Raw genomic sequence first — 26,276 nt, forward strand, 5'->3', positions numbered from 1 at the left:
GTTATCTTATCCAACTTGTCCACTTCCTTACCTTGAATTATGTGTGTTTGTTTAAGTCAATATGCTACATATATCTTGGTCAGTAACACAGGTATTTATAATTCACTGTCGTCCAGGCAAGGAAAGAAAAGGGGAAGTCTCTAGAGATAGATCTGGTCTTTTAGAGCATTAGCTAAATATAGCATAGACTTAATAATGACCTCTGGACTCTGTAAGGCACTTCTCACTGCATTCCTTAAATTCACAGAACATTAGAGTTATTTTATAGTAGTCCTTTTCCAGTAGCTCCGCAAGGACTGAACAATTTACAATTTCATTTTCTTAAGAAAATTATGAGCTTATTGTGCTTTAAGGTGAAGCAGATGGATTATGTATTTTCCTTTTGACCATCATACTGGCTTCTGCCCGACAAACTCTTTGGCTGTGATAAAGTATAAAGTTGGAATACAAAAGCAATATTTGCAAGCAGCTAGTATTTAAGGAATGAAGACATAGCGAAAGGAAAACACATTAGAATGAGTCCTAAATTTAGCACTGATTATTCCCTTCAGAATGTCATGCATTAGATGTAAATTAAAAGTAGAATTAACATATATAATAACAATGACATGGAAAAAGGAAGGGTGTAACAAATTGTCATAAACAATAGTGTATTGCCAACATTCTTAACACTGCACATAAATGCTTGAAGTCTTATATAAAATGTGCTCTATGAGGGATCAGTTTATTATCTATCTATCTATCTATCTATCTATCTACCCTCTATCCTCTGTCTATCTGTGTATACTATGTTCAGTATTTTCACTAGAATAATATTAATACATATAAAAGGATAGTGGAACAAATTAATAATAAATATTAATGTTTAGAAAGAAAATAAACAGGGGATGTTTTATGTTTTTGTAGAAAGAAATATTCAGAATTTTGTTTATCCTCTATAGGAATCTGAGATTGACCAAAAATGAAACAAAGCAAGCAAACTCACACACACACACACACAAAAAAAAAAAAACTGATATGATTTAAGTCTATCTTACTGAATAGGCTAATTTACTCAGGTTATAAACAGGAACATGGAAGGAGGAAGACTGATTAGGAGTATGGATGGCTTAAAGACAACTCCATTACTGAAAAGCCCATCCTAGGTTTAGTGATAACACATAAAATCTACATCCCTGAAGCTCCCAGTGTAATTGATATGCAGCAATGGGGCTGAGAGAAACTCTTTATCAAATGCTACTAATGCAATGGTGGGCAAGAGCTTGATCCTGTAACTTTTAGAACTCACAAGTGTCAATCATTTCTATTGTCTTACTGGACTCCCTCCTCCTTCCAGCAAGGACTGTTCCAACGTGGAGAAAGCAGCTGTAAATCAGCAGGTATATTGTGGAAAAACTGAAGGGAAATATCTTAGAAAATCAATACACAATATGAAATTCAAACATCTACATTAAAGTCATGTAAAGAGTCATTGTTGTTATACAGGCAATCAACATACAAGTCTCACTTCTATTCACAGATGAATTTTAAATATAAGTATACAAAATTACTCAAAGGTTTAAGTTACACTTAGACAAGTAATTTAAAATAATATAATGCATAATTTAAAATTACAGATTAATAAATATTCACTTATAACAGTCAAACTTATAGTGATGTTAGTTAGGTTTTCTAGATATACAGAAATATATATATATATATATATATATATATATATATATATATATATTAGATATTTTTCAACACTTCAAAGACCTTCAAAATATAGCATTAAAATGTTTTAAGAACTTAGACTTTTCCCAACAGTGAGACATGTCTGCTTCTGGAAGCACCCATTATTTCAAGAGGAAAATGGGCATGAGTCTTCTTATAAAATTTGCTAGCCATTTGAGCAAGAAACTCCTCTTGCCTGGACTGCTTGATGGTAGGCTGTATTATGGTATGCTGTATGAAGTGGACATGCAGGACCCATAGAAATGACTAGTAAACTTGCCTAAAAGTGAGACAGTCCTTCAGGGCTACTACTTAATGAATGAGTCTGCCTGATATTCTGTGGGACACAAAAGAAAGTGACTGACAAACTGCCAATATAGGCAAAACAGGCTTTGAGATTTCCTTATTCATAAAAACAGTCTGCCAGATATTATGGGCCTGTAGGCTGAAGATGGATGCCCCAACAATACAGAAGAACTTTGGATGACTGTCCAAATGGAGAGATGACTCTGTCAATTCTAAAGTTGTGGAAGTTGCTTATAATGTACCTCCTTTTTACCTAGATAATGCTATGTCCTTCTGGGGTTTTAAATAATTAAAGACAGGTAGTTATAGCTTTCCTTAGTTATGATAAAAGATAAATTAGATATAAAATGTTCCAGATACAAAAGGCTAAATACTATAAGAGTAATTCTTGCTTGCTACTTGTTTATTCATATGCCATTTTACTATGTTAAAATTAAATCCTTCCTTTTAATTTAGAGAAAAGGGAAGATGATGTGGGATGTATTTTTGTATATGTGTTTTTTTTTAATTGGTTAATGAGTAAATCTGCTCTGGCCTATGGCAGGGTTAAATATATACTTGAATATATATATATATATATTATATATATATATATTATATATATATGGAGAGAGAGAGAGAGAGAGAGAGAGAGAGAGAGAAATAGGTGCTGAAGGGGGCAGACGGCATGTAATTGCTAAAGGAGAAAGACACTAGAACAGAACCTAATCCAGTAAGCCACAGCCTAATGGCAATACGCAGATTAATAAAAATGGGTTAATTTAAGATGTAAGAGTTAGCCAGAAATACGCCAAAGCTATAGGCCAAAACAATTTCTTTACTAACCAATTGTAATAAAACATTTTCAAAGCATACAGAGGGGGAATCCTACAACATCCTATTTACCAGTACACTTTTTCATTAACCAGTTTTAATAAAGTATATTCACAGCATCTTATAGGTCAAACAGTTTCTTTATTAACCAGTTGCAAAAAAACCTATTCACAGAATGCAGAGGAGAATCCCACATCAAATCCAAAGCATATACAAATTGAAACAAAAAATAACATTAAAATGTCATAATTAATATACTTAGGTAAATTGCAAATAAGACTAAAATTATGTAGATGACTATTCCTAACATATGTGTGTGAAACATTACCCAAAATACGTCTAAAGTGGCCTATGCACTTTAGAGATATTTTCTTAGCAAAGATATCTTCATATCATGGTAAAATTTAATTACAAATTGTTATTCTTCAGAATTAGACATTAAACCTTAAACTTCTGACTATCCTTTAAAAAAATAAAATAAATTGGAATTGGTATATAAAATGAAAAGAAGAAAAATATTGTTTTAGTCCCCTGACTGCAGTCTGAGTATGGAATAGCATATAGCAGAAGCCTGAGGCTGCTTGCTTACACCTGAGTAGGTCAGGCAGCAAAGAAAAGGAGATTTTCTGTTGAGCTGCTTTCTTCTTTTCCACCTTTTATTCAGTCTGAAATCTCAGCACACAAGATTGCACAATGCACACTCAGGTTGGGTTTACCTCCCTCAGTTAAACCTCTTTGTCAACTGACATAGTCAGAGGTGTGTCTCACTAATACTCCAGGATTTTCCTAATTCATTCTGATTGACAATGAAGACTGACTATCAAAATATATTAAAATGATCATATAGAGTTTGGAAAAATGTATAGAGAAAAATGTTTCTGAAAACAAATATAATTATTCTGTTTATCTTGCTCTGTGGATACATATTTTAGATTTACTGATTCGTGACTTGAGTCATTCTGGGCAAATTGATCCTGTCTACCCAAAACTTTCATGGACACACTGGATGTTTAGGATTGGCTAGGTAATAATAGTTAATATAAATCCACAAAATTAACAACAATCCTTATTTTGCTCTAAATCCACGTTTACAGCTGGCTATAAAAATACATCTATGTTCTCTTTGAACCTGATTTTCAATGTTATAGAAATAAAAGGCAAAAATAAATGAACAGCATCGTCTCATGATCCATTATTATCAGTTCTTGCTGTATAAATACTCAATCAGGGCTCTTAAATTTACAGGGTGATTTTTATAGATTTTCCTTTAAATAATATGAAGTTGAATATGCAATGATGACTCAGCTGTTGAGAGTGTTTGAGGCACAAGTGAACACTTTAATTCACATGAAACCAGGCTGTCCCATTAGCTCTGACCAGGACAGAGATAGAAATATCTCTGGGACTTGTTCTCTTTCTGTCTAGATCAGAAAAAAAAACAAAAAAAAAAACAAAAAAAAAAAAAAAAAACCAAAACATCAAACTAGGTTGAAGGAAAGACCCTACCTTAAATGACTTGTTGTAGATTCATAGAAATCAGTGCGGTTGACCTGACACTCAATTATGTAGCATTGTGCCATTTACAGGCTCAAGAAAAACACATCTACCAAATAAGAGACCCAAACATTCCCTTCTATTTGGCACATAAAAAGGAGTATAGGCTGAAATTTGTCTTTTAGCAGTCAGGAAAATCAGAAAAGTGTTAGTGATAGCCTGCCTGATTATAATGTTTAAGTCTTTTTCTCCAGAGCTTAAGGAATTTTCCAATATATAATATAAGTCTTTAGCTTGACTGAATTGAAAAACGAATGTGTCATCTTCTTCTGAGAAAACTCATTGGTTAATAAAAAAAAAAAAAAAAAAAAAGCTATGTCCAAAGGTTTCGATCCTTAGGTGCGAAAACTCATTTGATTAAACTATAATTTACTTTGAAAATACTATGTTGATATGGTTTATATTTCATGGGTGAAAAAGAGTGACTCCTATTTGTATTCTCTTATAATATCACAATAAATTTTTTCTAGAATTCTGGTGACTACAAGATTTTTTTTAGGTGGACGTGAGGGTAGAAAACCTCAATTAGGTATTTGGTAGAGTCAGGGACTCGGATAGACCCTCGGTCAAGCCACTTGTCTTACACAAAGAACACACGTAACAATAAACTATTGAGAAAAGTCTCTTACACTGTTACCATTTGCATGCCATCTTGATAGTGCCCACTAGCTAACTGCGTTCTAACTAGCTCTTTTAACTGACTATGGGTTGGCAAATAACCTTTAGTTATTTATAATTGATTATACCACCTATGGCAAAAAAGTATTTCTAAATGTCTTACCTTTAGTCATTAAAGAGTTTAAGCCTACTTCTGAAATCATGTTCCAAAACCTTTCCATTTTTGGAAGTTTAGTTTAAAATCCCAAGATGTTTTCTTTTCTATCATCTATACTTTCATCTTCTTTTCTGAATTTTTGTCATTGCTCTTATCCTCTGGTCAATTATAAACTCTTATTTTGCATTCTCTCTTTGACAATAAATTACTGTTCATGATTTCAACCCCTCTACTTGTAAAAGAATCAATAATTATTTCCTGGACCCCATGAGCATCTGTAAATTTGTCAAATTATTCTTTTCTTATAGTGTAACAAGGTAAGGATGCTCATTTCAGGTAATACCTGTAAACGTAGTGACAGATCATTGAGCCAGTTAGAAGCAAATTTCCAAGTATTGTGACTTAAACACTCAGTAATATTCCATAACATTGATTATAAAAACATGAAATTTATGGTCAAATTTTTGAGTTTATGTGACAGAGAGAGAGATGATAGAAAGTCACTGTTATACCTAAACATACCGCATAATCCATTCTTGAAAAAGGATTCATTAGAGAAAAGGAGAATGGCATTTAGTAGTTGAAACTGTATTTGGTTACCCTGAAATGCCATTGTTTTCTACAAGACAATTGAGGCTACCATCTGCGTCTACTACATTAAGGTCACTTTTCAATGCAACAGAAACAGTTTGTCTTTTTCCTTTATATTTTTAAGAAAACATATTCCAAAATGCTAAATAAAAAGGAAAATGCTGATGTATCAGTATTAGAGTTCCTAGCTAAGATATGTAAGAACTTCGTTCCTACCATACATACACACACACACACACACACACACAAACACACACACACACACAGAGAGAGAGAGAGAGAGAGAGAGAGAAATTAAAAATTTAGAACCTGCAATAAATTATCACTTTTAAGTACTTAGAAGAAAGTCTATATGTGTTTGTATATAAAATGTGTGCACATAACATCAAAAGCAAACAACAGCTACCAACTACTATACTTATAGATTTGGACTTATCAAACATTGTCAGGAAGCCTGATCAATGGCTTACCATGCTGTTCACCGCAAAGGATCAAAAAGGATCAAGACACTGCTTAAGGTCTAGGATAGATTTTCCCTGTACTTTCCTATGCTCTGCAGTGACCGTCTTGGTATTGACTATTTGAAACAAGCAGCTTATTTAGTTTTTGATGACCACTTAGTAATGGCATCATTAGGTTGAATGCAATAATATTAAATAGATATTCACTGTAATTTTTCATATACAAAAGAATTATATTAGGAATTAAAATGAATTAATATTATAAAATTAAATGAACAACCAGCAGTATTTTACTGTTAAGATATATGAAAGTTTAAAAAAAATAATTCACTAAGGGGGGCTTTCAGTGATAAAACAGAACCCTAAAATAGTGAGGTCAAATTGTACAACTTCTCATGGAGGGTAGTAGATTATAAGTACAATTATTAGACAATTAGTCCTTATAGAATTCATCTGAGTCAGTGTGATATCCAATTTCAATTTCCAAAGATTTCTAAAACTCAAGATAAAAACAACAAATGTGTGAACATTTGAAGATTTGGTCCTGTTTAGGTCCCTGAGGATAATCTATATTCTCCAAATTTTGCGATAAAAATGGTTCCTGTTTGAAAGACAAAACTGAATAAATTTTAATATTATTACAGTATAAAATATTTTCTTTAAACAAACATAATATACACAGTGCTGATAATACTGGAAATTACCAAATGCAAAGGCTAGAATGTACCTAAATACATGACAGGTATTTATAAGTGATAAGCTTTATTTCTTTTACTATAACATTTGCAATAATTTCATCAATAAAATCTTAAATTCTGGACTTTCAATTTCCCTGGGGAGAAAAATGAGTCAAAACAGCTGTGAAGGAGGGTAAGTTAGGGTTCTAAACTTTGTTTGTTGTAAACACAATTCATTCTACATTGCAGGAGCGCTCATGGTCAGGGTAGAAAGCGATATAAGCCTTTAAGGACACAGTCGTTTTGAATTTAAAGTGTAACCTTTGCAGAGTTTTGTTGACTAGACAAAATTTGAAATGTCATTTTCTTGTCTTAGAGATATGTGTTACACTGTTTTTAGAATTTACATTCCATTAAACTAGACAGTCACATGCTTTCTCTATAAGAGAAGGAATTAATTCATTAGGTAATAAACAACAAAGTAAAAAGGGCAAAACTTGGGAGGCATTGGGTGCCATTATCTTAATTTTCAGGAAGTTGTGTCCCATTACTTCCATGAGTATTTCCATGTCGTCAATGTCAGCTAAATGTCATCAAATCAATTTTGAATTTTAGGGCCTGCTTCCCCAATTAGCTGAATTCAAATTTTAAGGGTTAGCAAGGAAGTGACAGTAAATTTGCAGCATGGCTGTAACAATTGTTTTGTGTGTGCTTTAGAAATCACTTTTATACATAAAAATAGTGATATTTTTAGGTTTTGTAGATTCTTTTCCTGAATCCATTGTCAAAAAGTTTGATATTAAATGTAAGCCTATTTGTCTATATTAAAAGCCAAATATGTTTTCCCTCACTGTTTGCTTATAAATATTCAGTGCTTCAGTAACCCAAATATATAAATGGCCCTCTTCATTTCATTCTGTATAATTTACAACAGATCAAAGATTATAACATGGTACAGTCAGAGTCAAATTGAATTGCATTTATTACTCACAAAAAATATCGCCTAACCCAACAATACCATTAAGAACCGATTATATTGTGTGTTTGTTCAGACACATATATACATATACTTTATATCTAGTTTAGAGACCTAAAACTTTTAGATTATATGTGGAGTTCTCTACTATAGAAATAAAGATAGAAACATTAAAATACTATAATTTTATTTATATGAATGTATTTATGAAAATATCAGTCTTCTGGCCTTTTCAAAAATATACTAACATTGATTTTTAATGAAACACAAAGTTTAAGAGATACATGATTGTTCATCTCAAATTTTATCGTTTTCATGACTGTTGTGAACTCCTTTTCAACAAATGATTTAATTCTACACTTGTACTGGTTTCTTAAACCTGAACTTAATAGATACAGGCTTAGAAAATAAAAGCTCAGAATGGGCACTTTTCTCTCCTAGTGAACAGATAAATCTTTGTTATATATATTGATTTTCTTTAAAAAAATGTCTTTATCAATAAACTTCATAAATACAATGTCTCTTAGTTATTTACATATGGTTCTTTGTGAAGTAAGCTCTAGAAAATGGTGGTTAGAATATTAATTTGCTGCCTTTTTTAAGGAGTGAAACATTTGTTATTCTTCATCAATACTTCTAGGTTATACTCTACAATCTCTAGTTGGAAAACATCCTAGTGAAGGGAGATAACAAAAGTCATAGAGAGGGAAGGTAAGTTACAAGTTCAAAGGAAACACCCTGAATGCTGATACTATTTTTTCCTTCCCATAGGAAACCACAGCCAGATATCTCGAGTGCCCGTTGCTATTAAAGTGCTGGATGTCAATGACAACGCCCCTGAATTCGCAGCTGAATATGAAGCATTTTTATGTGAAAATGGAAAACCCGGCCAAGTAAATATCTCCATGTTGTTAATGCTGAATATGTTTGTATACAACTGTCTCGTATTTACTTAATCGGCATCATCGTGTGCATTTGCGCTGGTTTGCTCTACAAAGTCACAGGCATAACACTCATCCAAATGGGAACAGAAAAGAATATTTGTCTTTTTCATATATTAATTCTCCTCCTACTTATGACCAAATTGTCTCATAAAAGTGAAATGATCTGCTCTGCTATGAACCCAAAGCCAAATCATTGTCTTAGGATTCATCAGATATGGGTGATGCGTGGGAATTGTCTTACAGTGCAGGAGCTTAACGCAACCTTCATATGACAAGAATCTAATCAACAGCTCCTTGCAGTCATGCATTTTTGCTTTAGATTTAAAAGAGTAACACTTAATTGTTGGCCCAGAAAAACCAGTAGTTTATAGAAAACTTTAGGTAGCTATTTTTATGTCAGTACACGTGTTACGTAAATTTAGGCAATCATAAGGTATATATCAATTTTTAGAAATGCCCATAAGGCAATTATATGTGTAATGATGGGACTCATATTGCATAGAAATACTGAAGACAGAAAGATAAAGGGCAGAAAATAAGAGCATAAAGCAGAGAAGACAGAAAGATGAAAATACAGGAAAACAGGGAAGAGGGGAGGAAGAAAGAAGGGAGGGATGTGGGAGGGAAGGAGGGAGGGAGGGAGGGAGGGAGGGAGGGAGGGAGTAAAAATAAGAACAAAATCTCCACAAGTCATTATACTCTGAATGTTGAAATGAAATTGGCCTATGTAAAGTATTACAAAACCACAAATGTAATAGATTTATTTTAACAAGGTGCTGAAGTACTGTATGTTTAAGAAATTTATCATTTTTCAACTTCCTAATTTATTTCTGGATGGTGACATTTTCATTTAAATAAACAGCAGCTGAGAGCATGACACTGGAGTTGTTAATCCAACTATTCTTGTGCCTCATGTGGGTGTTAGGAATTAAACTTACTATTTGCCAAGAAGCTTACCTGACAAGAGTCATATTTTTTTTATCCTAAAAGAATAGGACTGTAGCTCTCTAACTCTATTTTCTTATTTGATATTTTAAAAGGGATGAAGGGTTACCTGCCCATAAAACAGTGGGCAAATTCTTCTAGACTATTCCTCCTTAAATGCTTAGGTTCCCACCCACCCCCAGTCTACCAAAAAGCAAAGCAAAACAAAAGAAAACAAACAAACAAAATGAAACACACACTTCACGCAAAGCAAAGCTGAAGGTCTCAGAATAAAATGCATCATCTTTAAGTAACTAGGCATTCAGCCTTATGAGGTTTTATTTTCATGTTCCAAAATTACCTTTGTTTCTTAAGTTTACAACATAGAACTGCCAAGTATGAATCATACCTTCCAAACATCATCCATTTGTGGACCCTATTGGCAGGATAAATCACGGTGTGCCTGTATATGTGTGTGTGTGCATGTACACACATGTGTGCAAGTGTCTGCATGAACAAATATTAATGATACTATTTAGCCCGGGTGCTGGATTAATAAGCACAGAGATATTGATCAAAATGTAACAGGTCAAGTTCAAGGATATGGTTGTTACACGGACCAGGAAATTGATAGGATAACAGAGCCTTCACAGACAGAAGTGAGGCATTTATATATCATACAGACTCTGCAAAACGCATTAGAATTTAAGCAGAACTTCATTGCTCATGCAGAACTCATCACACAAGTTCAGAGTCAATGGCATTGACACTAAACACATTGGCCTCTATAGTGGTATCGACAAGAATGCTGCATGGATCTCTAAGAATTTGGATTTTTACCCTGTGGAATTTGATTGTTTGTAAGGATTTAATAATTTTTTTCTGCAGTTCTTCTTATCTTCAGAAAAAAAAGCAGAATAAAATTCAACACAGTGTTTCCCAACCTTTTCTCTGCAACATCAAAATAAAAAGTTTATTCTTTATTTTATGAATTTTGCAAGTCATAATGAATGGTTTATTCTGTGAGCAATGTGTTTGCCACGTGTGTGTCACTGCACTGTGCCCCCTATGAGTGTGATTTCAGACTGCTTACTGGTGTTTTATTTCCATGAAGGGATCAGCCATTGTTTTGCATTGGTTTGGACCATAGATCTGACTGAGTGAGACATCTACTATTGTGTATACAATTTCCTCAAACCCTCCGAAATCTTTGTGTCAGCCAGAATTCATGTAGGTCTCTTATATCATTCCTGTCTAATTTTTCGTGTTTAAATACCTAATTCTTATATTTTATCTTCTTCCTACATTTTTATTTTGTTACTAAACTTTATAGTGTGTACTTGCAAAGTTTGAAATATTTGCATTTCTTTTTCCTTTCATTCCTTAATTTTTCTAGATAATCCCTCAGTACATAGCACAGGATGGCTTTGTACCCAGAATTTTACTGACACTTCCCATACTCTTAACCTTTCTGCCTCAGTCACCCCCGTATTGTGATTACAAGCATATACTTTCATTTCCAGCTACACTATGTGTTTGTCATTTCTCATAATAAACCACAAATGGCTAACTCACTATGGAATTACAATGTTCATCCGTAGTGATCATAATATCATGAAAATAAATAAATAAATAAAACTATCACTTACTCACTACATCAATAGTTATCTTAGTATTCTTTAATGATTTATGTTGTTCACCTGAAATACACAGATTTCAGAATAAACGTATAGAGAAACAGCTTCCTCATAGCTTTTGCACCTGGAGAAATTTAATAATACTCCAGAGCTAGCTCTTAAATATACCCAGTATAAGTGTTTGGATTGGAAGGGTATATACAAAGCAACTTAAAATACCTTATGACAGAGATAGAGAATCTACTTCAACATGCTCATATCAACAGTATTTGATTTCTCTACACACATCTAGAATCTTAAAGAAGGCAAAGAAAGAGGACCCTCTGCCTGTCTGGGTACTCAGCTGTACTTCATAATGCATCTTATTAAAAGAGGTGTAACTATCTGAAGGAATCTAGTGAATCCTAAAATGGTTCCTCTGACCTTCTCAAAATTCTGAAGCAAAAGATAGAGTTCGTAAAACTGAGTCTCTTGAGAGAGCAACAATAACTATCATAAAGAGTCTGGAGTCATTCTCTATCACAGAAAATCCATCCAAATCCTTTCGTTTTTGAATACATTTAATGGTCCTGATAAACAATAAATGTTAATGCAATATTTTGGATCACTATTCTCTTAAACACCGTGTCTAAATTATATGGGTAAGTTATCTTATGTCACATGATATCAAGTGGTATACATCTGCAAAATTTAAGTCAAGCAGAGTCTGATTTTGATGATCTACCAAATAATTAACTATCAGTTTTATGAGATGCATAGAAAAGATCTCTACACTTAATCCTGACTAATGCCCTGGATAAAACTGGGAATGTGAGTTGCATTTAAAAATATGTCTGATAATTGACACCTCTGGTGAAGAGGGTGTTTATTGTCACTAAGTGTCACTGAGCATCACCAGGGCTTGGCTAAGCATGAGAAATTTAGTGCCATACAATATCTAAGATCAGACTTTTATCATCACGAAATTTTCTTTCTGCTCCATGTACACTCATTTCAAATTTACAGATTTTCAAGAAATTCTTTCAAACACCCAACACAGAAAGATGCTAAATGGCCCTAAAGACGTAACAATACATCAAGAAAAGTCCTCAGATTATAAGATAAATTCCACAGGTACAGAAAACGTTGGTCTTAAGAGTTCAGCCAGAGTCTATCTGAAGACAATGGGGAACCCAGCTGGACGGGAGGAGGAACAGGTAACAAATGTTCAGAGACTAGTGTCTTCCTTAAGTGTGTTCAGCAGGTCTACACGCAGAACCACACATGGAGAAAACATAGAGCAGCAGCCACAGCTGGCCAGAGAGATTTCAGGACTATGCCCTTCCTCTTACTTCCTTGACTTAATTTTCCTAGGGTTTTATTTCAAATACTAATGTCTTGCTTACTATATACAGGTTACTAGCTGCTTCCTCCCAACAGTTCCTCAGCCCAGGAACTAAACAACTATTTATTTTGTTTTGAGTCAAGGTGTCCTGTTTAGTGTTCAAAATACTTGGACAACAGGTTTTTTAAGCTTTTCATTCCTTCATGAAACAGTGTGTCTTGTCCCTATAAATGAATGTATTGGATTATAATGTGAGTTTCATTAGTGTCTATACTAATGGAAACCTTCTGTTGAGAAAGAAGTCGTTAGGTCTGGTTTATAAAAAGAATATAACAAAATCAAAAAAATTAGCTTATAAATGTTACCTATACTTGGCAACATTTTAGCCATTTAGTACTTATTATAGAATTATCACAGTTCAACAAAAAACAGTCACTCACACTTCTCAATGATACGTAGCATAATTACTATAGAAAGGAGAGTAATAAAAATTTATAATTATGTTTTAAGTTGATTTCATTCAACAATTAGACACATTTCAAAAGTTAATTTCTCAAATATTATTACTGAAATATTTGCTTTACTCTCAGATAGGCAGTATACATAGCAAACTCTTCTGATGAAAAATTGTTAATTTATGTATTGAACAATATGAATTATGCATTAATGGTGTACCAATCAATATAACATCAATTCGGAAAAATATGAAAAGAAAGAAGTATTCTCTTAAAGCCAATGAGGAAGACATTGTAAACATTATTTAAGAGTTTTAGCTAGAAGGAAAAAAAATTAAACACATAACAGAGGAGAAAAATAAAATTGAAGAAATCTTATGTAGTATCAGATAATTGTTTTTTTTTTCATTTGTTGTTATTTAAAGTGAAACTAGAGAATGAGAATAGATTAGGCACACAGGGGACCTTCTAACCATCAACTTAAGCCAGTTCAGAATCCACAGCAATATCTCTGCTTGACAACCGAGGACATCTGTGAATCAGAATATTTTCTAGAATTCCATGGCTGAGTAGAATTTGCACCAATATTTGCGAGTGCAAACATACATTATAAAGAGGAAAGAGACTTTAGGAAACTGTAACTGCCAAGCATATTCGCTAGTCCTTTTGTCTCACATTGTCCTTTTGTTGACAGTGGAGACAGAAGTAACTTAAACTGTTTGCTGTGGTGGGAAATAATATATAGAGTCATTTAACATATTATAGATGTTGTTAGTTGTGCAGTTTGACATTTTCAGGAATTGCAAAACTATAGAGGCCAAGGCTGAAGAGGAGAGTAGTGTTTCCTTTTTTACTTTTTGTTTGAGACAAAGCCTCACGATGCCTTACTCACCTGGAATAGGATACTGGAGATCTGGCTGGCCTGGAACTCACAAAATTCCCCCTGGCTTTGTGTTGGGATTGAAGACATGCACCATCGCACATGAAGTAAAGGTTTCATGAGACTACAGAAATGTTTCAAACTCAGTTTCTGAAGAGGCCAAAACCTTTGCAATTTTTAGAATCTCATTGTACTTCCCAAGGAAGAAGACTTTTAAAATTTTGTGAGCATGTAGAATAACTCTTAGGAATCTAGCCATGAGAATATTAAGATTCTGAATAAAAATAAGAAACACCATCAAAGGCGGAAACATATATCAACTCATGAGAAAAATAACATACTATACTCAAACACACTCTGGGACACCTTGGGTAAAAAGAAAGCCTCATAAGAAAAGTAATGATAATTATCTGTTGACAAACCCAGGGAAGAATGAATCTGTAACTTGGTTCATTTGTTTTTCAGTTTCTGAGATCTTTTCTATGAAATATAAAGCAACAAAATAAAATGAGGGTGCTTTGTAAGACTTGTGAAGCAGTTTACAAGGGATTTAGTTTCAACCTTCCTATCAGCCCTTTCCTGAGCTATCTGCACACCCAAGTGGGAGTCAAGGTTAATTTAAACCAGAGGAAACTGATAATGTAAACAGAATACCTGAAATACTATTTTTTCACTTGAGTTTGGGTAGAATAAAGATGGTCAGTTAATTGGGGTCCATAACCTGTACATGGAGAAACTTCATGCAGCGAAACCTTGTTAAGTGGGCTATTAATAGGAGTATAATTTGAAGAGCACAATTCTGAGAGCATTAAAAGGATTTTTGATAAAATATTGTTGAAGAATATGGAGTAAGAACAATACAAATGTCATTCGTATCTATGACAGCCATTTTGTGACTCAGCGTTAAGGAATGATAGTTAATTTAAACTCTCATATTTTTGGAAACACCAGGCAGGCAGATATTAATATATTCATACACACATATACATATTGCTTTTACTTTTAAGGAAGAGCTTCATGTACCCTATGTCATCCTGGAACTCATTAAGCAGTCATAGGTAGCATTGAACTACAGATTTTCATGCCTCCACCTCCCACATGTCTTACTAAATATTTAAAACATCGACATTATTTTGTAATTAAATAGCAATATGGGTTGAATATCTCTAATTTAAAAATCCAAGACATAAACTTCTCTAAAATCCAAGTGTTTTTGTACTCAAGTATGACATCTTGTGCAGAAAACTTTACAGCTCGTCAGAGGAAAGGTTACAGCACAAATACAGCCAGGAGTACAGCTTATGGAGGAGTATGTGGGTGTCATGAAGAAGTCTGTGGGTTCAATCCCTGAAGATACATACAAAGAAAAGTATGTTCGAAACAAGACAAATGAAAATCATATCACATTATCTTCAGATAGCATATACAAGTGTGCATGATAAAGAAATGGATTTCGTTTATAAACTAAACTCCTACCCTTTATATGTCTTTTTGTAAATATGCAAATATTTTACAATTTGCAAAATACTTTAAATTTACAGTTCTAAAGCACTTTAGATAAAGGAATAAACAAATTATGAATCTTTGAAAAGTGCCGAAGCTAAAAATAAAATATACATTAATAGAAACGTACCTGTTTTGTTGTCTTGTTATTGTTACATATTTTGAGGTGGCTTGCAGAAGTACAATACAAATAGATCCTAATTAAGTCAATATCATAAAGAATAAGCTATAGATTATTTTTAATAAATCCACTTATTATTTATAAGTGTCATATTTTTCTATGGAGAAGAAATGATCAGATACCCTTTTATTATTAATAGTATGAACTTATGGATTAGAATTAGTTTATGAATTTGTTTAAATTTTTCAAATTCCCTGATCTACAGAGAGGAACACATAGTGTCTAAATCTTCCAAACCCTTGTCTTTGATCGAACTGAGATTGATGATCATAAGAGAAAGTGTAATAATGTTAAAAGTTCTAAAGTGAATTCTAATTTTATAATTTTTAAACTTATTAACTACTCAGTAAGAATTTAGGATAAGGGGAAAGTCACGTGAACACAAGTACATGTTTGTTCCATTTGATTTCCCAAAGTATGGGCACGATCATGCTTTTGAAGAAAGCAATACCTACTCTAGATATCGACAGGCTTTAGGATTAGACTTTGTATTATGGATGCAAATTGGGTACAAAATGTAGTCAGAGATAGTAAAAAGATGGAGAAACTGATAGTCACAGTTCTATAGCCTTCAAGTGATATGAAGAAACCTTCCTTATTTCTATGAACCAAAAGTTGTAGATGATAGTATTTCTCAAAGTAGGTTTCTGAACACAACTTGTGCTATAGCATTATAATTGGTGAGGTGGGGTGGGGTTGTGAGTGTGCAAGAGTGTGTGTGTGTGTGTGTGTGTGTGTGTATGTGAGGGTGTGTGTTTTATTTGTATGTTTTGTGTGTGATACTAAATAAGGTTGGGAAACATTTAATTGAACCAAGTTCAAGAATATTGGCTTAACAATATTTTGTTTAATTGTATTCTTCTTGCATACATGAAGTCTCATGAATTTCTAGAAGAATTTTGCATGGTACTTTGCCTCTGTAACTCATTTTTGATTATAAAATATTTCAAATTTATATGAAAAAATATAGATGAAATTAATGACTGAAGGAAATCGTTACTTTTTAAGAATAAAAGCTAGGACTCAGTTAGCTCAGGAATTAATGTTTGCCTGCACAAGCAGGCATTGGCATATAAACTATGTGCTAATATGTTGAGCATGGAAAAGAGACAGATTGGAAAAGGGATTGTGATTGTGAAGACCACTGCAGTTTACCTGTAGACGAAAACTAACTAATTCAGTATTTATAAAGCTCCATAATACATGTAGTGGTTTGTATTTAATATTGGTTATTTCAGGGGACATAAAAATATGATGCATGTTGGGTCAACAAAAAATTTAAGGAGCAAAAGAGATAGAAAAATAACTAACATATCTAAACATGCCATTCAAAAAACATCAACTATATTTTCTTAAATCAGTTTAGTGTCAATAAATATGAGAGGGTGAAATTAAACATGGGATGAAGGGTTAGGCTTTTCTTAGTGGATTTGTGAGAGCTCAAATTTCATCCATTTATCTAAGAGACATTGAAATTTCTCATACCCTTCCTAGGTCCTTCTTGTAGCTCTCCACTTATGATGCATGTTCTGAAGGTACATCTGGCATGTTGGAGGCAAAAGGTGTTTCCATCTATAGAAATGACTTAGGAAGTCATGGTAAATAAGGAAAAAAAAATCCTGACCAAGACTGGGTGGCTAAACAAATTAGCTGACACATTCTGTCAATAACTTTTAAATGGATATGAACTTTGATTACATCTGGGTTCTTTTCCTTGTTTTGATATAATTGAGGGGTATTGAGATTTATTTGTGTATGCTTCCTTTAATATCTGTAATTCTTCATTTGTTCAGTAAATCATGATTATTTTAACTTTATTTTCATGAAAAATATTTTAATGAAATCTTTCTTGGAAAATAATTCTCGACAGTTTTGTTTTATTTGATTATGGACACCATAGATAATTTGATGAGAGCACGTGCTTTTTTTCATGTATACATGTAAATTAACAAGTTCAAATAATTTTAACTTTGAGCTACCTGAAATTTATTCACCTGTGATCCATTTCTATTCAAGTTAAAAACTACTGCAATAATAATTAGACGTTCTTTTTTCTATATCTATATCCACAATAAACCTGACAATAGGAGAAAAAAAAGAGAGAGCTTTTAAAAATACTGTATCCTACAATCTTACACATTCCCTTCTTTTATTGACAATTTCTTTATTCCTTTTAATTAAATCACTGAGAAGTTAAAAAGTAACAATAAGAACATTTTCTGAATGACAGGGTAGTTTATGACCTTGGTGACCATCATTGCAGCATTCCTAGATAATATACACACATACAAATGCATACACATATATTTATGTGCATTGTTCTTTTCAGAAGCCTTGAAGGATATTTTGAAAGTTGTAACACATTAGTACTTCCTTATCTTGTCTCCAGGTAGAGCTATGATTATAAATATTAATTTACTTATGAATTTTACCTTTCAGAATCAGTGTTACCATAAAGTTGTTGAAAGCAAGGAAAAGAACAACAGAGTTATATGGTTCATTTTTCAATTCCCAAAATGTTAGAAATCTAAGCTCAACTCTCCTAGAACGCATATATAGAAAATGTGAAAGTCCGTGAACTTTGGATGAACATTGCATACCTGTGAGAAGAAGCCAGTCTTCACCGAGACATGTTGAGGATGAGACATATTAATGCTTTTGATGTACTATTTAGCCCCCAAAAGCTTATTTCTTAGGACATTATAGTGCTAAATAAGAAAGAAAAATGTATAAATTATCACTTATTTATCCATATATCCATTAATTTACTTATCTGTACCACAAATAATAAAAATCTAGAAGGTCATTAGGATGAATTTGATATACTTACAATTATCTAACATCTATTAAATAATTGCTTGCTGCTATGTGGCAGACAAATACAAAGCACTGAGTGGGAAAATTCTCATAGACCATCATGTTTGGAGAATTAAGAACAAATTAATGAGTAGTAACCCCAAGAACTCACAGGTAATGTTCTATTGATCACATGATACTCTTGTTAACAGATTGGATCTTCAAAAATGTAAATTATTGGAAAATACAATTTAATGTGAATGAAAAGAAATCCCATACAGATTTAGAAGCAAATATAATCTAATATTTTATTTGAACCAAAATTTATTGTGAAACATACTATTGAATCTTTCTTTTTAGTTTTTTTTTCTTTAAAAGATTCTTTGATGAGTTTCAAGAAATACAATGTCTGTGCACATTATAATTCAAGCCTGGCTTTGAAATGCATTTCCTTAATAATACCCTAAATACTCTTTGCTTTCTTTTTTGAAAGAGGTATGGAGATTGTTTTCAGTCTTCATTTAAGCTGAATAAATATCATAGGAAATTTCAAAGCCTTAGTGGCCTTGTTGCAGTAAATTCATACAGAGAAGAGAAGATATGTAAACTGAAAATTAGGTACAGATCTCACATCTGTAAATTCTCTGGACATTTTTATAAATTTCCTTGCAAGATATTTTTAATTATATTAAAAATCAATGGAGGTCACAGAACCTCACAGTAGGAGCTCTGAGAATTCCACTTGCCATCTTTGCTCTTGCTCTGTAACAAGACTCTCTAGGGGTTCACTCCCTTGAATACATCTGCATTTCTTTTTATTCTACTGTTTAAACTAAGTGTATTCAGATGTTATTACATCACTGAAAAATTCAGCCTTCTTAACATGGGTGTCTTGATGAATTTTAATGGCACAGTGTCCTTCAAACGATCTCCCCTCATCAACATTTAGATAAAGTGCTGAGGCAGTAGTGACCTGTATTAAAGTAAAATGAAGCATCGAATATAGTTTAACCCAAAATGCTAACTGCAATCAATGTATGGGATGTTTGGAAAGTCAACGAGATTCACCACTTTAATCCCTTTATTCCTAGCACGTCATGAAGATAGCATGGATTGATTCTTACAATAAACCCCTTCTGCCCTAATGACCAAAACGCATGAGAACCGCTCTTTTCAGTCATGTATTTAAAATGGCTTTAGGGCAGTATCACATGGGTTGTGGAGCTTGCGTGTTGTTAAGGCCTGCCCTGGTACTTTCTGATTTGTTAGTTCGGGGTAAAATGCAGAAAGTACATGTCTAATGAGTCCTTATTGACATTAATGATGGGAAAAGAATGCTTCATTTCCAGTATGATGTTCAGACGAAAGTTCTGAGGTGTGGTATGGTAAGTAGCTGTATTACTTTACTACAGGGATAATACATTATGGATTGCATGTGCTGTTTTCAGTATGTTGAATTCACTAATCTAATCACTCTCGTGTGGGTCATTTAGTCAGCACATATGAGTCTTTTCATCCACATTATATATAAATACTATAAACATTAGTACATAGTCAAGGTATACTATTAAAAAGCACTTAGTTGTGACCCCAGATTATCAAGAAACTATCTCTTCAACTGTTCCATTATTCATGGAACTCTCATACAAAATGGATGACCCCTCTAACTGTCTAACCTGGTTACAGAAGGTCACTGTAGTGATTTGGGTAAAGGCATGAAAGGGTGGCAAACCTGATTCACAGGAGAGCCCTGTCATCCCTTTGATTACCAAATGAGATTCTCACAGAGTTGTTCTTAAGTAAGGGGGTCAGTTTGTACTTGTCTCTTAAATAACTGTATATTCAAACTGCTTCAAGGAGTTGTGTGACCTAAACATCTTCTTACCTGGCCCTTTCATTCAAAATATTTTTTGACACTAAGACCCCAGAGCTAATCCACGCCATTAAGTGTTTTAGTTACAATAGTCTTCTATTCTATTTCTAGATCAAATAAAGCATCATGTAATCAAATAGTAGCAATGCCCTTAATAAATATATTTAAAAATGATTATTTCATTGGGCATTTCATAACAATATTATTTCAATGTAGAAAAATAATCAGAACTTTCCCATGGGGGAGAAAACACTTTGCGTTTTATGCACCTAAGAAATTAGGTTTCAGATTGTCTCAAATTACTTCCTTTAAAGAAGGAACACTGTGACTTCGATGCAGAAAGTTTAACTTAAGAAACCTCTCTCTTAATGAGGGCCTCTATGCTTAATGATAAGCTGCACTTGCAGCTACTTAGGGTCATAGGGTGACCCAAACTGACTGTACTTATAATGAGTTATATAGTCCAACTAGATACATTTCTTAACAAAATTTAAACATAACATAAACTTTAATTTTTTAGCTTTAATACATTGCCAAATATATTTTATGGTACGATGCAAAGTCTCAAAAATACTAAAGTTCAGAGATCAGAGTTCTCACATTTGAATAAGTCATAAGCCACAAGATAAAGTCATACAAAAAGTGATCTTTTTTCTTTCCATTGAAAAATTCAAAATCCAATGGAACGTTTATATGCAAATATACACAATATATTTGGAACCATCATTATTTACTCAGCATTTTATTATTCTGAGAGCACTTCCTTGTCCTCACACTTTTGCTATATCTATTGTCCCCTTTGCTATCAAGATTCATTCTTATGGAATCATGTGATTGTTATATGTCATAAGCCACATTTTTTTTTTTTTGCTCTTCTGCACTGTTTCCTATTGAAGTAACCAATATCATGGAATCATGAATGAATGTTAAGATAATCCCCTGTCATCCTAGGAAGCAACGTGGCATTGTTAGTATGAATTTTGAAAATGAACAAAGCACCTCCAGTGTAGGATTCCAAGAATAGGCATCTGTCTGAACAGCAGCCGTTCTTCTGATCGCTGCCATCTAGTTACCTCGGGGTACAAAGCCAAGCATTTTTTGAAATATATTATCCATTAACTTTAAAAAACAACATTCATTATTGGAAGAGAACAGACCCAGCTCCCCAGGAAGGTCTCCCGTAGGGAAATTTGTGCGAGGGACACTCCATCTGGCATTTACACATATCCTAATGGGTAAAAAGGTGTTGTGAGGATTCAAGGTTGAGCCTTACCTCCAAGATCCTCCCCAAAGCCCACTCCAGTCACTGTAACAGTTCCAAATCTCATTCTAGATACCCGTAAATACTCAAATTGGAAAGAAACCTGTAATTGCCCAGTGGAACTTTCAAATACACTTAACTTTGCTATTTCAAGCCACAGACATCAAATGGAAACGAAGGTAATGCTCTTAATTTTCATCAACTTATCACAGCTGAGGTTTTAAAGTGATGGATACTGCTCAAACCATTCCTGGCACAAACCATCCATGATGATTTAGAAAGCTGAAAATGAGTCTTTGGACCAAAGTAGCAGACCACAAAAAGGATATCACTGGCCTATTACAAGTAATGGGAGCCCTCTAAAACGATCAGAAATGCTGATGCCCATTTTATGTTACAGGTCATTCAAACAGTAAGCGCCATGGACAAAGATGATCCCAAAAATGGACATTATTTCTTGTACAGTCTTCTTCCAGAAATGGTCAACAACCCAAATTTCACCATCAAGAAAAATGAAGGTAAATATGTTGACTTTGTGAAATGCTGCACTGTGAATTGCTGAGAAATGGCAAGTCATTTCCCAATGCAAATGGGAAATACAGTTGAAATCATTTTGTCATTGGTAGCTGAAGCCCATTTATCAGCAACATAGCAAGGTAGATACGTAACTTCTTCTTCCTAATATTGAAATTATAGATAAAAAAATCTGTTGATGAAAATCGGTGTTATACCAGAGAATACCTCAGTCATCCCCTTATTCTTCCAAGAAGACTGAAAACCTGAGATCTCATTCACAGAATGAAATGGTTTGCACTTTGTAGTTGGTAACTTTTAATGGAATGTTTATTAGGTCGTTAGAGAAAGTCTGTTTTAATATTGCTTGGTTTGTGGGTACAAAATTGAGGTATTTGTTTTAATCCTGGACCAACATTAATAATAGCAAATAGTTCACAAAAACCTTCTTGAAGAACTTTTTATACTATTATTTGGGAAGTAGTACAAACTAATTTAATTTCTCTAAAACACAGAGAATCTATTGATCTATTTCATTTGTGTGTGTGTGTGTGTGTGTGTGTGGTTTTGTGAGAAGGGTTTCTCTGTAGCTTTGGAGCCTGTCCTGAAACTAGCTCTGTAGACCAGGTTGGCTTCGAACTCACAGAAATCCACCGGCACGGGCCTCTCAAGTGCTGGGATTAAGGATATGTACCACCACCACCCTACTTTATTCCATTATTTTTGAGAGCCTTACTAATATGGCTTAGCTAAAGTTATTTTTTTCCCTGTGGTCTATTGTAAAGTAAGGTAATAACTTAGCCTTTAAAAGTCCATTTCATTTATATATTGATATTTCCTCAGCTACCGTATTTTGGAAAAGGAATTTTAGCTTTAATTGGGCTCTAATATATTTATCTTAGACTTAACCATTAGAACATTAGTAATCTCTACATCAGATTTCTCGTTTTCTTGTGGGTAATTTTTTGCTTTCCCAATGCTTCATGTAGAATTTATATTCAATTAGTGTAGGAAACTTTGGTTCATGATAGCCGTTTGGAATATTGGTATCTCAGTGTGAAGGAGGTTAATGGATTTGGATAAAATTCTGTTATGAAATAAAATATCATTTTATGGCTTGTTAAATGTATCATGGCTTGCCTTTCACTGCAATCTACTTAGCTCTTTTGGGATGCTTTGATAAATAGAAATGCGTCACAGAAAAGGAAGCAAGAAGGTCATTATACAGACATTACTCACCTATCCGGCTTTCACCATTATAAACATTAAAGTGACAACATTTCAGTTTCTTACCTTTAGGATGGAGTGCTCGGATGCTCATCATCCCAATCAGAAACTCTTATACAAGAACATTATTTTTGTTCTTTTACGAAGACAAGGAGGATTCACCTTTTTATTGAAATCTTGTGTAAATGCCTATGCTAAAAAGCCCATCCATGAATACTAGACTGACCTGAGAATCTAAAATAATTTGGCCCCTGCTTATTTTGACCAGGAGATAACTGGTATCTGGATTATTTTTATATAAAATACTCTACATTTAAAAAAATCTTCATGAAGTAATGTGTTCTCCTTCTTTATATTCAGAGAACCTTAGTTTTTCCAGCCCATCCCATAATTTCTAGAGTTGTCTTTTTAAAACTGTGGCCTTGAAAGACCCTGTATCCAAGAGTTGTGTGAATGAGAAGGTAAATTACTGGATTCCAGAGAAAGTCTAATTTCAGCTGCTATTTAAAAGGACAATATTCCTCAAAATAAAATATCATCTAATAATGAATGGATTTTCTCTGTTCTCACTGTAATTTTGAAATTAGTAGAAAAAAAAAGCAAAGAAAATGCTGTGTTACACATTGCAATAACCATTCAGAGGAGTATTCAAAGCTGCATGGATTGTGTGTTTTGTCCTATCCCCTAGGTTTGAAAAGAAGTCTAAGTGTTACAAAGTGACTCTGGATAAATAAGAAAGAAAGAAAGAAAGAAAGAGAAAGAAAGAAAAAGAAAATATATTCCATGTACTACAATTGTTCATTTTAAATCATACAGTCATTTGTTTTGCAAATTGTGACTGTAAAATTTGTTTTTCTAAGAGGGGATTTTTTATTAAATAGAAAGAAGCTACTGTTCATATTTATGTCTGGAAAACACCATAAACTAAGTCTGTCTTGTAGAACGTAAGACATTTGTTCACTGTGACTTTGAATACAGGATCCAAATATTCAGCATCCCCTCATAGAATAAATCATGATGTTGAAGGGCTTTTTGAGTAGATATGTAGTTTATACACAATTTGCCTTTGCCTAGATTGTAAATTCAAGAGCTCCTTAATAGGCTACTACTGCATTGCTATATGCAGTATATATATTTACTATGAAAAAGAATAAAAACAAGATATTTTGATAATATAGAGAAGCAATTAAAATAATCAAAGAGTTTGTCAATTTTAAAGTATTTGTGTAGGTCGATAGATAGGTAGTATATAGACACAAAGATGAAGAAATGGGACATTGTTACGTAGTTTGTCTTTTCTGTGTTAATGATAGGAGAAAATATAGTCAATGATAATATTTTCGTTACATTTACTGTGATATCTAGTGTTGGAAGTATAAGATAAAAATCAAATCCTCTAATTATATTTGTAATTATTAATCATTTCCTTTAATCTGTACTTTTAAATGGTTATGAATTGATACTTCTAAACTGAGATCTTCAGAATTTATACATTTAAGACTATGAGAATAAAAATTTTGCAATGTACAATACATTCAAATCCACACTTGATAGGTGAATTACTCTCCCACTTAATTTGATCTTCATGCAGACAGCTGAAAAACTGTGCATTTTCTGAGAAATTTGCAGCCATGTCTTCCAACTCAATATTATTGTGATCTTTCTTCTTAAATAAATTGGTCCTCACGCAATTTTCACTCCACTAATTCATAATCAAAGACAAAATGAGATAGAAATGAGCTGTCTCTTTTATACTACACAGTTGAATGATTTCACAAATAATTCTCCTTCTAAGTATATAGGAATAATATTTCTGCCATAATAATATGGCCATTTTCAAAATGGAAGAAGGGGAAATGAAAGGTCAAACATGAGGAGCCATTTATATTTTGCATATGTAAACTTCAGAGCACCTTGAATCTTTTGATTTTGTGGTACAGACATTGGCTGTTTCATCTTATACTTGGGTGAATTTATAAACAAAGAGTTTTGCTGACCACATTTCAGTATTGGCTTCAATTCTAACCGTGGAAATGGAAAATACCCAACAATTCAGTATAAGAAGACAAGGAAGATAAATGGACCTTTTACAGATACTGAAATATCTTGCTTTCAGGAAATTTGAGGTCTGCAGAACCTGCTTTTTTCCAGCCTGAACACTGTAGGTAAAATAATCTTTTGATTGGAATTGTAACATCACTGACTGCTGTAATGGAAACTTTTGTGACTTGCATTAAAATATTGAACCGATTTAACACAGGGAAAGGAGGAAACTGTGAAGCTCTTCTTTTTAAGGAGGGCCTATGTGAGAAAAATACACAGTGAACTTAAACTTGGCTAATACTTAGTTAGTCTTGAAAACATTTAGCAAAAGAATCAGAATCTCTAAGTTGTTTCACCTCTCCTTGGAAACCTTCTGGTTACCCTTAATACTGCTGTAAAGACATCCACTCAAGGGCTGTCATTCAGTCTCAGGATGATTCAAAGTTGTGTGTTTGAGGCCATGGGGCCAAGACCAGCATGACAGAGAAACACATAAATATGAATCTCACTCTAAACAAATAATTTTTAGGATTATAATTGATAATTTTAAATGATTATTTTTATAATTGATAATGTAAATGACATAAATGATGAATAGAGCTTTTGAGTAAACCTGTGTAGCATGAGTTCGGTATCTATAAAATATTTACTTGTTCAGATTAGAATTAATGCTTTTTCTTAAGAATTCAATCTCAACTGATGGTCTACTTCAAGTATATATGTTTAACACATTTTGTTCTATCAAAGTATCCACTGTAAGAATATTATTTCTAGGGCTGGAGAGATGGCTCAGTGGTTAAGAGCACTGATTGTTCTTCCAGAGGTCCTGAGTTCCTATCCCAGCAATCA

General features: G+C 33.2%; 1 protein-coding gene across 6 annotated transcripts in view; it reads left to right on the plus strand.

Moving 5' to 3' along the window:
* The window catches only part of Cdh8 (cadherin 8), a 356,477-nt gene that overhangs the window by 275,317 nt on the left and 54,884 nt on the right, over window positions 1-26,276 (plus strand). For all 6 annotated transcript variants that reach the window (XM_041649655.1, XM_041649660.1, XM_041649657.1 and 3 more), the window contains exons 9-10: window positions 8,638-8,759; window positions 22,045-22,162. In XM_041649655.1, coding sequence (XP_041505589.1) covers window positions 8,638-8,759; window positions 22,045-22,162 — 240 coding nt within the window. The remainder of the gene's footprint in view (window positions 1-8,637; window positions 8,760-22,044; window positions 22,163-26,276) is intronic.

The sequence above is a fragment of the Microtus oregoni genome, unplaced genomic scaffold (assembly GCF_018167655.1).
Source record: "Microtus oregoni isolate MIOR12 unplaced genomic scaffold, Mior012 000004F_ref0000308, whole genome shotgun sequence".
Classification (NCBI taxonomy): domain Eukaryota; kingdom Metazoa; phylum Chordata; class Mammalia; order Rodentia; family Cricetidae; genus Microtus; species Microtus oregoni.